At 34.0% G+C, this 13,325-nt stretch overlaps 1 protein-coding gene across 2 annotated transcripts; it reads left to right on the plus strand.

The window, feature by feature from the left end:
- The first annotated feature begins 6,295 nt into the window (after nucleotides 1-6,295).
- On the plus strand, nucleotides 6,296-13,325 carry LOC116032082 (probable ubiquitin-conjugating enzyme E2 24). 2 transcript variants are annotated; one of them, XM_031274484.1, is made up of 10 exons: nucleotides 6,296-6,802; nucleotides 7,742-8,615; nucleotides 9,129-10,511; nucleotides 10,659-10,796; nucleotides 10,971-11,402; nucleotides 11,478-11,541; nucleotides 11,824-11,963; nucleotides 12,206-12,517; nucleotides 12,775-13,068; nucleotides 13,110-13,325. In XM_031274484.1, exons 3-9 carry the CDS (start codon nucleotides 9,156-9,158, stop codon nucleotides 13,021-13,023), a joined length of 2,691 nt encoding a protein of 896 aa, XP_031130344.1. In that variant the 5' UTR covers nucleotides 6,296-6,802; nucleotides 7,742-8,615; nucleotides 9,129-9,155; the 3' UTR covers nucleotides 13,024-13,068; nucleotides 13,110-13,325. The 2 variants fall into 2 exon arrangements, with proteins under 2 accessions (XP_031130344.1, XP_031130345.1); XM_031274485.1 differs by having other exon boundaries at nucleotides 12,775-13,057; nucleotides 13,099-13,325.

Raw genomic sequence — 13,325 nt, forward strand, 5'->3', positions numbered from 1 at the left:
TTTGAATTTGTTGGTAGCCACAAGGTGCAACGCTATTTAGACTCGGGTCAATTAATGCACATCATGCAATTCACTTGTCCACTGAATTTTTAGGACAGGAATTGTTATAATAATAATAATAATAATAATAATATTATTATTATTATTATTATTATTATTATTATTATTATTATTAAACTAAGTTACTGGGTTGTTAATTTTGGTAGTAGTTAGTTATCTTAGATAGAAATATTGCTATAAATAGTATGTTAATTTGCATTGTAATTTATTATTAAAAATTCATTGAATTAATGATTGTTCTTTCATTTTTGTATTTCTCTTATAAATATATTACTCCGTATATTTTAATATATATTACAGTAACGGTAGATTCGAGATTTGGGTAATATCATTTGAAATAGTAGAAGGCATTAACTTTTGTCCACTTTGATGCTTTTTGTTTAAAAAAAGAATGAATTTGGTGGCATGCATAATATTGTGGGAAATTTTGGAACCATTGAGCACAAGAAAGCACTTCATTCTGTAAAGATCACTACTAGTAATATTTATATCAGTTTTTGCAATTTTATTAATCTATTTTGTTGTGTGTAAAGCAACCTCAGCTCGGGTTCTTTAATTATAAGTGACCAATAATACACAGTAGTGTCAATTATTTCAGTTCATGGAGTCCACTATGCAAATTAAAAATATCTTTGACTACTAAGTTAGTGAAATGTGGTTTCGAATGCTAAAGAGTTATCGAGGAACTTTGATTAATCATCGATAGTGAAATTTTGTTGTGCCTAGAAGTATACTGACGGGCGACAACAGAGAAATTTGAAATTACTCAAGACAATTTAAGATTACCTCTTTTATAATTATAGGTTTGGGACAAGTTCAAAGGTCTAGCAAAGTTTTTGGTTATCAAACAAATTATACAAAAATACTTCATGTATTCTCAAAATCATATTCTCAACTTGTAATCTCTATACCATGTTATATAGAGCAAAAAATTAAGATAAGATTTAAGAGTTTATGCAAAGTTACTTAAAATTAAATGTCTTATTGGTTAGGCGAAATAAGGGAAGATATTGCCCAAAAAAAAAAAAAGTCTCAAACAAACACTGCCTTTTAACTTTTGAATGATGGTTTTTGCAGGTTTTTGTCTGAGAACAGATCTCACCTGATCTTCACCTCCATTTTCATGTTCTCAGTGCAGCTATTTTTTTTAATTTTTTTTAAAATTCTTATATTTAAAATTAATAAAATAAATAAATTAAAACTCTTAGCCTAGTGGGTAGTAACTATACAATTTAAACTTATTTTAAAAGGGTATTGTATATATATAGTAGTGTAAATTTACTTTCCAAACCAATGTAGGACATGTTTTTTCAAAATCTTTCCACACTCAAATGTGTTTACTTTGAGAATCAATTTTTTTATTTGTCTATTATCCATTTTGAGCGTACAATATATCAATCTCTTTGTCTCAGTACGAAGAACTTGAACCCACATCGAAAGTGAATCACACATATATTTGTACCACAAAATAGTCATTTATAATGTCATTTTTTTTTCTAACCGTGACTGAGCCAGAATTTGTTCTTAGGGGTCGAAAAATAATTAAATAACAGAATAGTTCAATTACTATAGTAGTCTCTATAATTGACCAAATACTTTACTAGTTAGATTAAACTTTCTCATTTATTCTCATCGTAAGTAATTCAAAGTCACATCTTATTAGTAGTCCAACAATTAAGGTTTTTTTTTTAAACACTCATAATTATTTACAAGGTATTATTTATTTTATACTTTCTCAATCTATTTCAGTTCAAAGAATCAACACTCCCAGTCCACCACCAGAGTAACCAGAGTTCGATCTTGTGATCATCTATTTGGAACGATAACAGAAGTGCCATATAATTACATAGTAATTTGGAGTCCAACCATCAAATTAGTTGACTGAATGCTTTAATAGTAGAGTTATGCTTCAATTGTTGCAATGAGCAACCAAAAAAAAAAAAACATGGAAAGCAATCAAAACATTGGTTATGTCTGCAACGGGGATGCAATCAGTACGGAAAGGCAATCTAGCTAGGGTATATTCATGTCAGGCAGGAAAATCTGAAATCCCAAGTTTATGATGGTCCCATGCATTTAGTTTGATCATTATTTCAAAGGGTCGAGTGACAAATTACATTTTAAGACATAAAATCAAATGTTAATCGATGTGTGAATAATACGTAATGAACTCTTTCTGAGTACTGAATGCATATTATTTGTATACTAAATATACATTATTAATTTATTACCAAATAATATACATTCAGTACTCAAATAATATACCTTCAAAAAATGAACCTTTTAATGTAATAAAAATTTAATTTTAGTATTAATAAAAAATGTCCATTATGAGTACAATGAGAACTATAGTTGTTTATGATTGACCAGATATTAATCCTCTCACTTAAACGATCGTTTATTCACTATAGTTTATCTCTCTATCATCCTGTTCAATTAAAATGTGAGCCTTGTAGGCGAGAACACCGCCTTTACCCCTAAAAAGCGGCAAAATCCAAGACAATTTGCATATATAAATTAAAAAGAAATTTTAAAAATGGAAGTGCTGGAGCCTTCTTGTAACCCACCAAATAATATAAAGAATAGCAACAAAAGAAAAAAAAAACGAAAAAAAAGCATTATTACACAATGAATGATCTGACTAGAGTTTCAGATAGGCTCTTCATACTAAAGTGGAAAGAGAATTTAGTTAGGAAAATGTCCTTTTCATGGCCAAACCTTTCACTTTGGCATTGTAAATATGTCTTTCCATTTAAGATAATGCTCAACTCACTGCTGTTTAATTTGAAATATACAAATTAAACACCCAAGCCACTCTCCTTCTTCTTCTTCTTTTTTTTTTTTTTTTTTTTTTTTTTTTTTGAAATCAAATACCAACTTTCATTAAATCAAATGATGAATACACGACGGAACTTCTAAAAACCAACAACATGGACCAGTTTGAGAACGAGTTGCTCTAGCTAAGGAATGAGCAAACTGATTCATTGATCTAGGAATAAATTTGAAGGACACTATTTCAAAGTGTCTTTGTAAATTTTTGCAACCTCTAACCACACAACCAGCATAGGAAAAATCCAACAAGGAACCACTAAGTAAATTGCACACGGACTGGCAATCAGATAGCACCTCAATTCTAGTAAAACCTCTACTGATAACCCATGAAAGAGCTTCTTTAATGGCTAGGGCCTCTGCTAGATGAGCATCATTCAAGCATCGTACCGGACAATTCTTAGCCGCAACAAAATCACCAGAGCTATTCATTATAACCACGCCATAGTACGCATCTCCAGTATCGGGAAAGACGGCGGCATCAACATAAACCTTAAGAACATCAACCCAAGCCACCCTCCTTTTTATTAGTGTATAATATTAAAAACTGCAAATACTTGATAATCATATGTATACATATATACACACATATGCATAGTATTTTTCCTTTTAATGATGATGAAAACTGCACCGAGTAAATTTATACATATATATTACTATTTAATGACAATAAAACTTATTTTATATATATATATATATATACACATATTTATATTTATATTATGACTTAAATAATTCATTAGTGTATGAATACATTTGTAAGAGTTTGTTTCGACTCAATCAAAAGTTTGTTAATACCATTAGTGTATCAATATAATTCGCAACTATATAATGAGAACATTAGGTAAGAAGCAAATTTTCTACCTAAAATATCATTTTTTTTTTAATAATATCATGAAATAAATGTTAAAGAGTTATTTTAATTAAGAAAAAAAATGATATTTTTCTTTTACATTTATATGTATAAACTTAAATTGGACACATGGGTCCTTAGAAGTTGTGGTTGCCTAGTTTAACCAATGCATGAAAATATAAGTTAGAATTAAAGTTACACACATACATCACATCAAATGCGCTTTACTAAAGTATCTTTTGATATTACTTAGCTTACTAATTTGGCATAAAAGCAAGATGCATCAATCAAGAACATCATTTTGATATAAATATAATTTTTGCATCCAATTTAACTAATTATGCTCTTAATGTATGTTAGGACAAAACTACAAGGTCAATTGAAATGCCTTAATTGGATGCAAAATTTTGGGGTTGAGTCCAGTAAATGACGCTACTTTAAAATTCATGAGTGTTTTGTTAAAGTCTTATCTAACATGCACATAATCAATTCTTATGTATATGTTAAGTGACTAGTTGATAAAACTTATGGTTAAAAAATCGCTACCAGTCGTTACTCTCTTATTTTCGCATTGTTGTTTTCCTTTGCTTTGTTTTATTCATTTAATTTTGTTTGCAGTTTTTGTGTTTTTCCTCTCGTTGTTTTGACGAGTTTCTTCCTCTCGTTTACTTGGCGAGTTCTTTTTTCATAATGCGTGAAACGATAAAACTAGTCATAGCGTACGTGAATCTCATCCTGGGTGACAAACATGACAATGAGAAAGAGACTCCTATGAACTATGATATGCAGTTCAGCCCAATGGAGATATTGTCAATGGATAGAAGAATGGAAATAGATACTCAGATGGTGTGCAAGACTATTCAACTAGTGTCAGTCTTGGGTACGTTTGACCAAATCATTAAAGAAGCTTTAAGTTCGTTCAAAGAATTCAGCTTCAAATTTGTGAAACAGTCTGCGAATCAAGTTTTCTATGTTAGTGAAGTTGTTTTTATGTCTGACTGTAAGGAATGTTTGACCATTCCATCGATTTTTATTGTAAACATTTCAGCCTATGATTAATGAATTAGCTTCTTTATTTTCAAAAAAAAAATTAAATTTTATTTACATCTTTTTAAATTGTATTAAAAATATATTAATGGCACTTATGGAAACACTAGTATTTTGTACGCGCGATGCGCGAAAACTTATGCCCAATATTAAAATATTAATAAATAAAAACAAATTAAAATGTATAATTCAAATTATATATACACAAATAATATATGTATTTTATACACACATATATGATTTACCATTCATAGAAATTTAATTAAAATATAATCAACCATTAAATAGAAATTAATAATTTAAATAAAATGACAATTACATAATAGGAAAAAGATATGATAGATATAGGTGTAGGGTAATAATGATGGAGTTAAAACTAACGGTGTTATAACGGTGTAAGGGTAGTTTTGTATAACAAGAATATAGTAAGGACAATTTTGCCTAATAACATTAAAATGTACAACATTTAAAGTAAAATGTACACATTTATTAGCATCCAAAAAGAGGGACATAAACTAAGGATATAACTTTGATTGAGATTTATTATGTTTTTAGAAGAGAAGATTTATTCAAAATTGGGTAAAAATAATTTTTTAAAGGAAATGCATAGCGGCCTAGCCGCCGGGAATCTTGCCTAACAAACCGTGAAAAATTCTTTATTAACACCGAAAGAATCTACCTACCCATAAATACAAACAAAATCCATTAACTGAATATTAGACAATCCTATATAAAATTCTCTTTAACTTGAACCGACTTTTCGTTTATGTCTTTGGATAACACATGGACTAATGCTTAGCATGACCCATCAACGGTAAAGTGTCACACAAAATGTAACCTTACACTATCTAATATCCGATAAAGATTATACACTTCATCATATCGAATACGCATTTATAATAATATTATATGACAAAAATAAATCGTATTCATAAAGTAAATCGTGTCTTATAGGGGATCCTAATCGTAACTAATATATTGTTGCTACTGAAAGTCGAACTTGTAATTTATAGTTATAAGTCAAAACTACTAAGGCCATCCCCATTAAGGAGGTTTTACACATTATTTTAGGTAGAAATAGTGAAGTGGATGAGAGATAAATTGGAGAGAGAAGAAACTCATATCTCCTGCAAATATGGGGTTCTTGCAGACTTTGTGGGCCCATAAAAAATAATGAGAGTTGCGCCTCACATGCGTGAGCTACAACTCTTACGCCGAAGCAGGCACGTAATTATATTTAAATTTTTTTTTATTTTAGTTATTTGCTTTGTTTTTTTTTTTCTTTCCTTTTTTTTTCTTTACCCCATATTTTCTTTTTTTTTCTAATCACACCTTAAAATCGCCTTTCAAACCTACCACTATTGAGCAAGGCCTTTGGATGAAAAATAACTTGTCTAAACATTGTAATGGAATGATGGAAGAATATGAATAATGTTGTCTCCTTGCGTGTCAAAAAAGTGTAGTGGTGTATGTAGAGCCGTAGAGGTTCAGAGGACTATGGTTAAGAGAGAGAAAGGAGAGATACTGTGGTATATTCTTTGAACGTGCACCTTTTATAACTAAAATCTAATTAGCTCATCAACCCAGAAGCCAAGCAAATCCTCCATTAACGGACACTTTTTCTCCTGCACAAACACCCACTCTGTGTGTGAGAGAGAGAAAAAATTCTTATGCTGATAATGCAATGTTTTCAAGATTTGGGAATGGCTTGATGAAGGGGATTTGGGGAGGGTCTTGGCCACCCCTCTGAATTCCCCATAATCTTTCTTATATTCTTCCTTGCTGATCATCTCTGCAACCCAAAAAAAAAAAAAAAAAGAGGCAAAAAATTGTGGGGAAGGTGAAGGAAATTGCCAGAAAGTCAAAGAATCTGAGAGAAAGTGGAGAGAAGGTTGGTGGGTTGGCTTTGTTTTACTTTCCTAGCTTTTTAGCTACTTTATGGAGGCTTCTGGGCTGCCATGGTTTCTCTAAGAGAAGCTTCTTCCACTTGAAATGATCATTTTCCTACTAGAGGTACTATGCTCACCTTGCTTTTAATTGTATATTACTGTTCACGTTCTACGGTTTCCATAGTATATTTGTGAATTTTTCATTTTTTTTGGTGATTTTATTGTTTTGTAAATTATCATGTTCATATAATCATATGTTATGTAAAAATACCAACTTTTTCTTGTTATATTGTCAATTTCCTTTTTTGTTTTATTTTTTTCCTTTTAAAGTGAATCCATTTATTGTTACCTAAAAACAATGAATTTATTGGTTTTTAATTCTTTTGGACTACTCATATTATCATGTTCATATGTTATGTAGAAACATGTTCTTGGATTTGAACCTTTGTTTTTGTTACTTAGTAAGCCAAGCATATGAATAATGTCTAGCACTAATTTTCTCGCTTATATAGTTTAAGGATATAAGAATTGGTATTTGACTGACTTTCTCTATGTGAACTGTTTTACTTGAGTTTTGTTTGAACATATTTGGCTGTTTGCTTTGATATGTGTTACTTGAGTTTTGTTTGATAATGTTTGGCTGCTTTGTTTGAACATGTTTGGCTGTTTGCTTTGATATGTGTTACTTGAGTTTTGTTTCAAAATGTTTGGCTGCTTTGTTTGAACATGTTTGGCTGTTTGCTTTGATATGTGTTACTTGAGTTTTGTTTGAACATGTTTGGCTGTTTGTTTTGCATATGTTCCTTAAAATTTGAACCTGCGTAAAAAGAAAAGTTCTCTTAGAATAGTTCTACGAATAAATATAATATCTACTAGAAGAAGTATGCTCTATGAACTTTCTGTATGAAATAAATTTCAGAGGTGACTTTTAGATGGATATTATAAATCTGAAGTTGAAAGTAACTGTAGTATATGGATTATATTATTTATTCAGCTGAAGTGCATCATGTGATCCATATGTTGTTTAATCAAACTTAATGTTTATGTAATTTACATTTCACAGGTTGTTTTTCAGTAGCCCGAGCTGTTATTTGATACAGAGTATTTGAGAATAGAAGCGATTATTCTGACAGCTTCAAACTACAGGACATATCTAGTTAGTTAGCTACCAATTTTGGGGCTTTCAGAAACTTGTTCCATTTTGAAGTTTGCTTGGGTTGCTTGAGAAATGAAAATCTTTATGGCATTTAGAACATTTTAGGCAATGAAAACTGGCTCTTTTCTGGTTATTGAGACCTTAATCTGAGGCAAATACATCTCCTTTGGCAGTGTGTGGACCTGATTGCTTCATCGGTTTTTCTTAAGGGAAAATCCCATTTAGCTTCCAAAAGGACAAGAACTCTGTACCCCTTCGAGACATATGTGCTTCAGTGTTGGCTCTGGGCAAATCTCCTTTGGCAAATGTTGAAAGTCCTGTAGTTGAATGGTTATCTTTTTGCGGTTCTTTTAGGTGTTACATTCCCAATTCAGCAAAAATCAGGTCATTCAGCAGGGAACTCGGGCTTCAACTTCAAATTGTGTCAGGAAGAACTCAATTTGCATTTCATACCAGACTCATTTAAGCTGTGGGAAAGTTCTTTGGCTGTCGAATTTGTTGGGAAAATTCATTTACCATTTTGGAATCTTTAAGTAGATTCCATCAAAACCGTTTGTTTGTCTTTTGGGCAAATCTCCTTTGGCAATTTATCTCCAATTTTTGGGGACGCTATCTAGATCTCTGTTTCACAAGATCAGATTGATCTAGAAAGCAAATTATTTAATAGCATATATAATATATTATCTTGACCGTTTAGCAAGGTTGTGACATCTCTATCAATCAATTTGGAAAAGCTACACTTGCTATATCAACAGACAAGGACCTTGAAGTTACACTTGTGGTATGTCTCTTACTTTAATGATAGTTTTTATAGGAAATTTCATTTTTAGTCCCTCAAATTTTCTATAGTCATTTTAGCCCCCAACTTTCCAAACAAGTTGCAATTTTAGTCCTTGGAGCAATAGAACCATTAAACTACATTTAGGTTTTACAAAGTACATGGGTATTTTAGTAATTTCTTATCTTTATTCTTTTTAGCCTCTTCAATCTTGATTTTTCATTTGCAAAATAGCGAATTGGCAACCTTTTCCCCTAAAATTTTCCACTTCAATTGTGGTATATTGTCTTTATTTCTCCCCCTACACAATTCAACTAAAAAATAAAGTTTTCTATTTTGTAAATAAAATAATGAGACCGAGGAGTGCTATAAAGAAGAATACTGGACTTTCTAAGCAAGAAAGAATCAAGAATCAATTATGAATTGGATATAAGGAACATGCATTGCTTTATCGACTGCTTCTACTAGTCTAGCATTAGTAATGAACTAACATGTTACTTGGTATTAAAATTGCAGGCTATAATTTGTTGGTCTTCTCACATTATGGATTTGAACTTGAGTGACATTGATAGTGAAAGCAGCAACTCTGAGGATCAGGATTATGCTGAACACCTATTTGGTGGAAATGCTTATTCGATTCTATCTAGTCTTAAGGAAAGCATCGAGAAAATCGATGATTTCCTCTCTTTCGAAAGGGTGTTTTCCCAAGGGGACATAGTTTGCTTAGTAACGGATCCATCTGGGCAGACGGGAAGAGTTGTCAATGTTGATCTAGTTGTTGATTTGGAAAACATTTATGGACATAAAATACGAGAAGTCAGCTCCAAAAAGCTTCAAAAAATACGTTCAATGTCGGTAGGGGATCATGTAGTGTATGGACCATGGCTAGGAAAAATCGAAAAAGTAGTTGACAGGATAACAGTCCTGTTTGATGATGGTGCTAAGTCTGAGTTCACCACAATGGGTCCAGAGAAGTTCACGCCCGTTTCTCCAGACTTACTTGAAGATCCTCAGTATCCGTTTTATCCAGGTCAAAGAGTGATGGTTCAGACTCAACCTGTTCCCCAATCGACCAAGTGGCTGTGTGGTGCACGATATGATAAACGAGACCTCGGGACCATCTGCAATGTAGATGCTGGAGTTGTGTATGTCGATTGGCTTGGTTGTGCAACAAATCATGATGAGAAGGTATTATCTGCTCCTGCACATTTCCAGGATTCGAAAAATTTGACCTTGTTGTCGTGTTTTTCTGATTCAAAGTGGGAGATTGGTGATTGGTGCTTGCTTCCAGACTATGAGAATGCCCAGCAGAGTTCTGTTAGTCCACCGCTTTGTGGATTTCCGGGAGGTGATGAGCAATCAAGCAAGCTATTTCAGACGAGAAGCCAAAAGGTTGAGGAACTGGCAGTAATTGTGAGGACAAAGGCGAAAGTTGATGTTCTGTGGCAGGATGGTAACATAACAGCGGGATTAAATTCAGATTCTCTGTTCCCTGTAAATATCGTCGATGCCCACGACTTTTGGCCTGATCAGTTTGTGCTGGAAAAGGGAGTTTATGATGACTCAAGCATTTCAAGTCTCGATAAATGGGGCGTAGTCAAATCTGTGGATGCAAAGGAGCGGACAGTGAAGGTGAAATGGAGTACTTTTCATGCCAAGGAACTTAATTTTGACGGGGAGCACGTTGAAGAAACTGTGAGCGCTTACGAATTGATGGACCACCCAGACTACCCGTTCTGTGTTGGTGACGCTGTGTTTAGGTCCAATCTCACGCACATTAGTTCCAACATAGATGAGAACAGGTGCCCGTGCAATGATTACTCATCAAGCATTGGTATAATTGTTGGCTTCGAGGATGGAAACATTAAAGTGAAATGGGCTACTGGTGCTATAAGCATGGTACGTGTCCTCATGTCTTAGACCATATTGATAATTTATCCGAAAGTTTGTTTTTGTTTCCTACTTCCTTTCCACTATTCTATTAGCATCGACAAGATATGAGCTTGTATTTGCTTACGGGCTAGAACTTATTGCCTTTTATTGCAGGTTGCTCCATATGAGATCTTCCATATAGATAAATCCAAAGATGCATCAACCACTACCATACCTTACGGTGAAAATCTCGAGCAATCAAATGTGGAAGTGAATCTGCACGGCGATCAATTTTCGAGAGACAAAGGAAAGGTAAATGTCACTCGCACTCTCTATTTTGTCTCCTTACAGCAATACTCATGATTCGTTCAAATGATAATAGAGTGTGATGGTCCAAATTGAAAAATGGACCAAATAGTTATGGGAATATTGATTTATTATACTCTTGTAATAATTAGACTAATTTAAGTTGCTCTTCTATATTAGGATTCATTGGATTTTGATGGCAATGGTATAAGTTGCAAAGAGAAGCCCTTGGCCTCTGGTTCCTGTTCCCTTTCCCAAGCTGCTATTGGACTTTTCTCAAGTATCGGCTCGAGTCTGTTCAGTTCCTTGAGTACATCCCTGTTTGGTGGATACCAGAATATATCCCAAGAGAAAAAACCGGAGATTCTCGATGAGGAAACTGTACTGCATTGCACTCTCGACACTGATCCTCCACCTCCAGCTGTTACAGGCTCGAAGAAATCTGGAGAAGAAAATTCAGAGCAAGTGATGGAAGAAGCTAAGCTGAAAACCGAGGATGCACCCTCGACTAGTAGCAAGCTGCCAGAAAATTTCAAGCGGTTTGACATGGTTAACGATTGCTCAGACCACCATTTTGTCGATGGAACTGGAAAGGATGTAAAGTCATCCCAGGTCGGAATATTAACAACTTAAACATTTATAGTATCTCCTAGTACGTTCAGTCTTTAATTCGATGTTACTTTACAGGTGAAAAGAGGTTGGACGAAGAGGGTCCAGCAAGAATGGAACATTTTGGAGCACGATCTTCCCGGTGAGAACCTTAACTTCTTGTTCTTATTTCATATGCCAAATTGCCAAGCAATTTGAACTAAGGAGTTAGATTTCATCGATATCATAAGAACAAAAACAAAGCCTCCTAATTACGTATACGTAACTTGTTAATGGCCCTGTTTGGTAAATGGCTGTTAGCTGATTGGGTTAGAGGGTATAATTAGTTGATAACATTAGCTGATTGTAGACAACTATATGACAGAATCTTATAGTTGTCTTTGTCCAGCATTCCTTTTAAGCAAATTTTCTTTAATCTAAACAGACACAATCTATGTGCGTGTCTATGAAGAGAGAATGGATTTGCTTCGTGCTGCTGTTGTTGGTGCTCCCGGAACCCCATATCAGGATGGGTTGTTCTTCTTCGATATCTGCTTTCCTCCAGAGTATCCACACGAGCCACCTGTAAGTACATTACATATTGCGTGTAAAGATTAATCACAGTAAAACGAAACTCCTCGTGATCTGATATTCTATTATATGTATTTTGACCTTACATGCGAGAATCAATGTCTGAACTTGAAATCAAATACACCATATTTCCTAGATTATTTAATCGCAAAAAGCAACGTGCAGTTAGCATAATGGTTGGTATATTTGAGCTAAAGCATTTACGAGTTATGTGGAAATGGAACTTATATATGCAGATGGTCTACTACCATTCTGGTGGGCTTCGTGTCAATCCCAATTTGTACGAGTCTGGGAAGGTGTGCCTCAGTCTATTGAATACGTGGACAGGCTCTGGGAACGAAGTTTGGAACCCAAAAAGTTCCACGATTTTACAAGTGCTCCTCTCGCTCCAAGCTCTCGTGCTGAACGAGAAGCCTTACTTCAACGAGGCAGGGTATGATACGCAGATTGGCAAAGCAGATGGCGAGAAGAACTCTGTCAGCTATAACGAGAACGCCTATCTGGTTACGTGCAAGTCCATGCTATACTTGCTACGCAAACCACCCAAGGTAGAATAAAACTTCAAAACTTCACGTATTAGCCCGTTCTTTTTTTTTTTTTTTTTTTTAATACAGCTGACCTTATTACATTGTAGTATCTGTTCATCTATACTTGAGGCTCGATCTCATGACCTCCCTCATATGGGAGAGTCACTACATGCCATCTGAGCACAAGGTGCTTGGCAATGATGTAAATTTTAAATTTTGTAGTAGCCCGTTCTTGAAATCAAAACCATCCCGATGCTAATTGCTCTCGATATCTGCAGCATTTCGAAGCACTCATCGAAGAACATTTCAGCAAGCGAGGCGAGCATATTCTGTTGGCTTGCAAGGCCTATATGGGCGGGGCTCCTGTGGGTTCCACATCCGGGCGCCTCAACTCTGATCAAGAACCGATCAAAGGAAGCTCTAAAGGATTCAAGATCATGCTCGCCAAGCTTTTCCCTCAACTCGTGGAGGCGTTTTCTGATAAAGGTATTGATGATTGCAGCCAATTCTTGAACCCCAGTGAGTGAATGAGAATCATACACCTCTGGGGATAAAAAAAAAATCAATGATACCATATTATTATTATTTTTTTTTTTGACAAAATCAATGATACCATATAATACCATACAATAAGAAGCAGCATAGTATCTGCTACTATGGTGTGATATTCTGTGTTAATATTCTGTGTGTTGTTTAATAGTATTAGTGTCTGAGAAGGAAGGAGTGTGAAAAATGTGTTGTCTGCAGCTGTCTCTGTAATATATGATTGCTTTAAATGAGTGAATGAATAACAATGTAGCTTTGTGTGGTAGGCTTAAAGACTTTTAAA

Source organism: Ipomoea triloba, chromosome 10 (genome assembly GCF_003576645.1).
Source record: "Ipomoea triloba cultivar NCNSP0323 chromosome 10, ASM357664v1".
NCBI lineage: Eukaryota > Viridiplantae > Streptophyta > Magnoliopsida > Solanales > Convolvulaceae > Ipomoea > Ipomoea triloba.

Coding starts and splice junctions, on each gene's coding strand:
- LOC116032082 (XM_031274484.1), top strand. CDS start 9,156: ATGGATTTGAACTTGAGTGACATTGATAGTGAAAGCAGCAACTCTGAG. Junction 11,403..11,477: donor AGGATGTAAAGTCATCCCAG/GTCGGAATATTA, acceptor GTTACTTTACAG/GTGAAAAGAGGTTGGACGAA. Junction 11,542..11,823: donor TTTGGAGCACGATCTTCCCG/GTGAGAACCTTA, acceptor TAATCTAAACAG/ACACAATCTATGTGCGTGTC.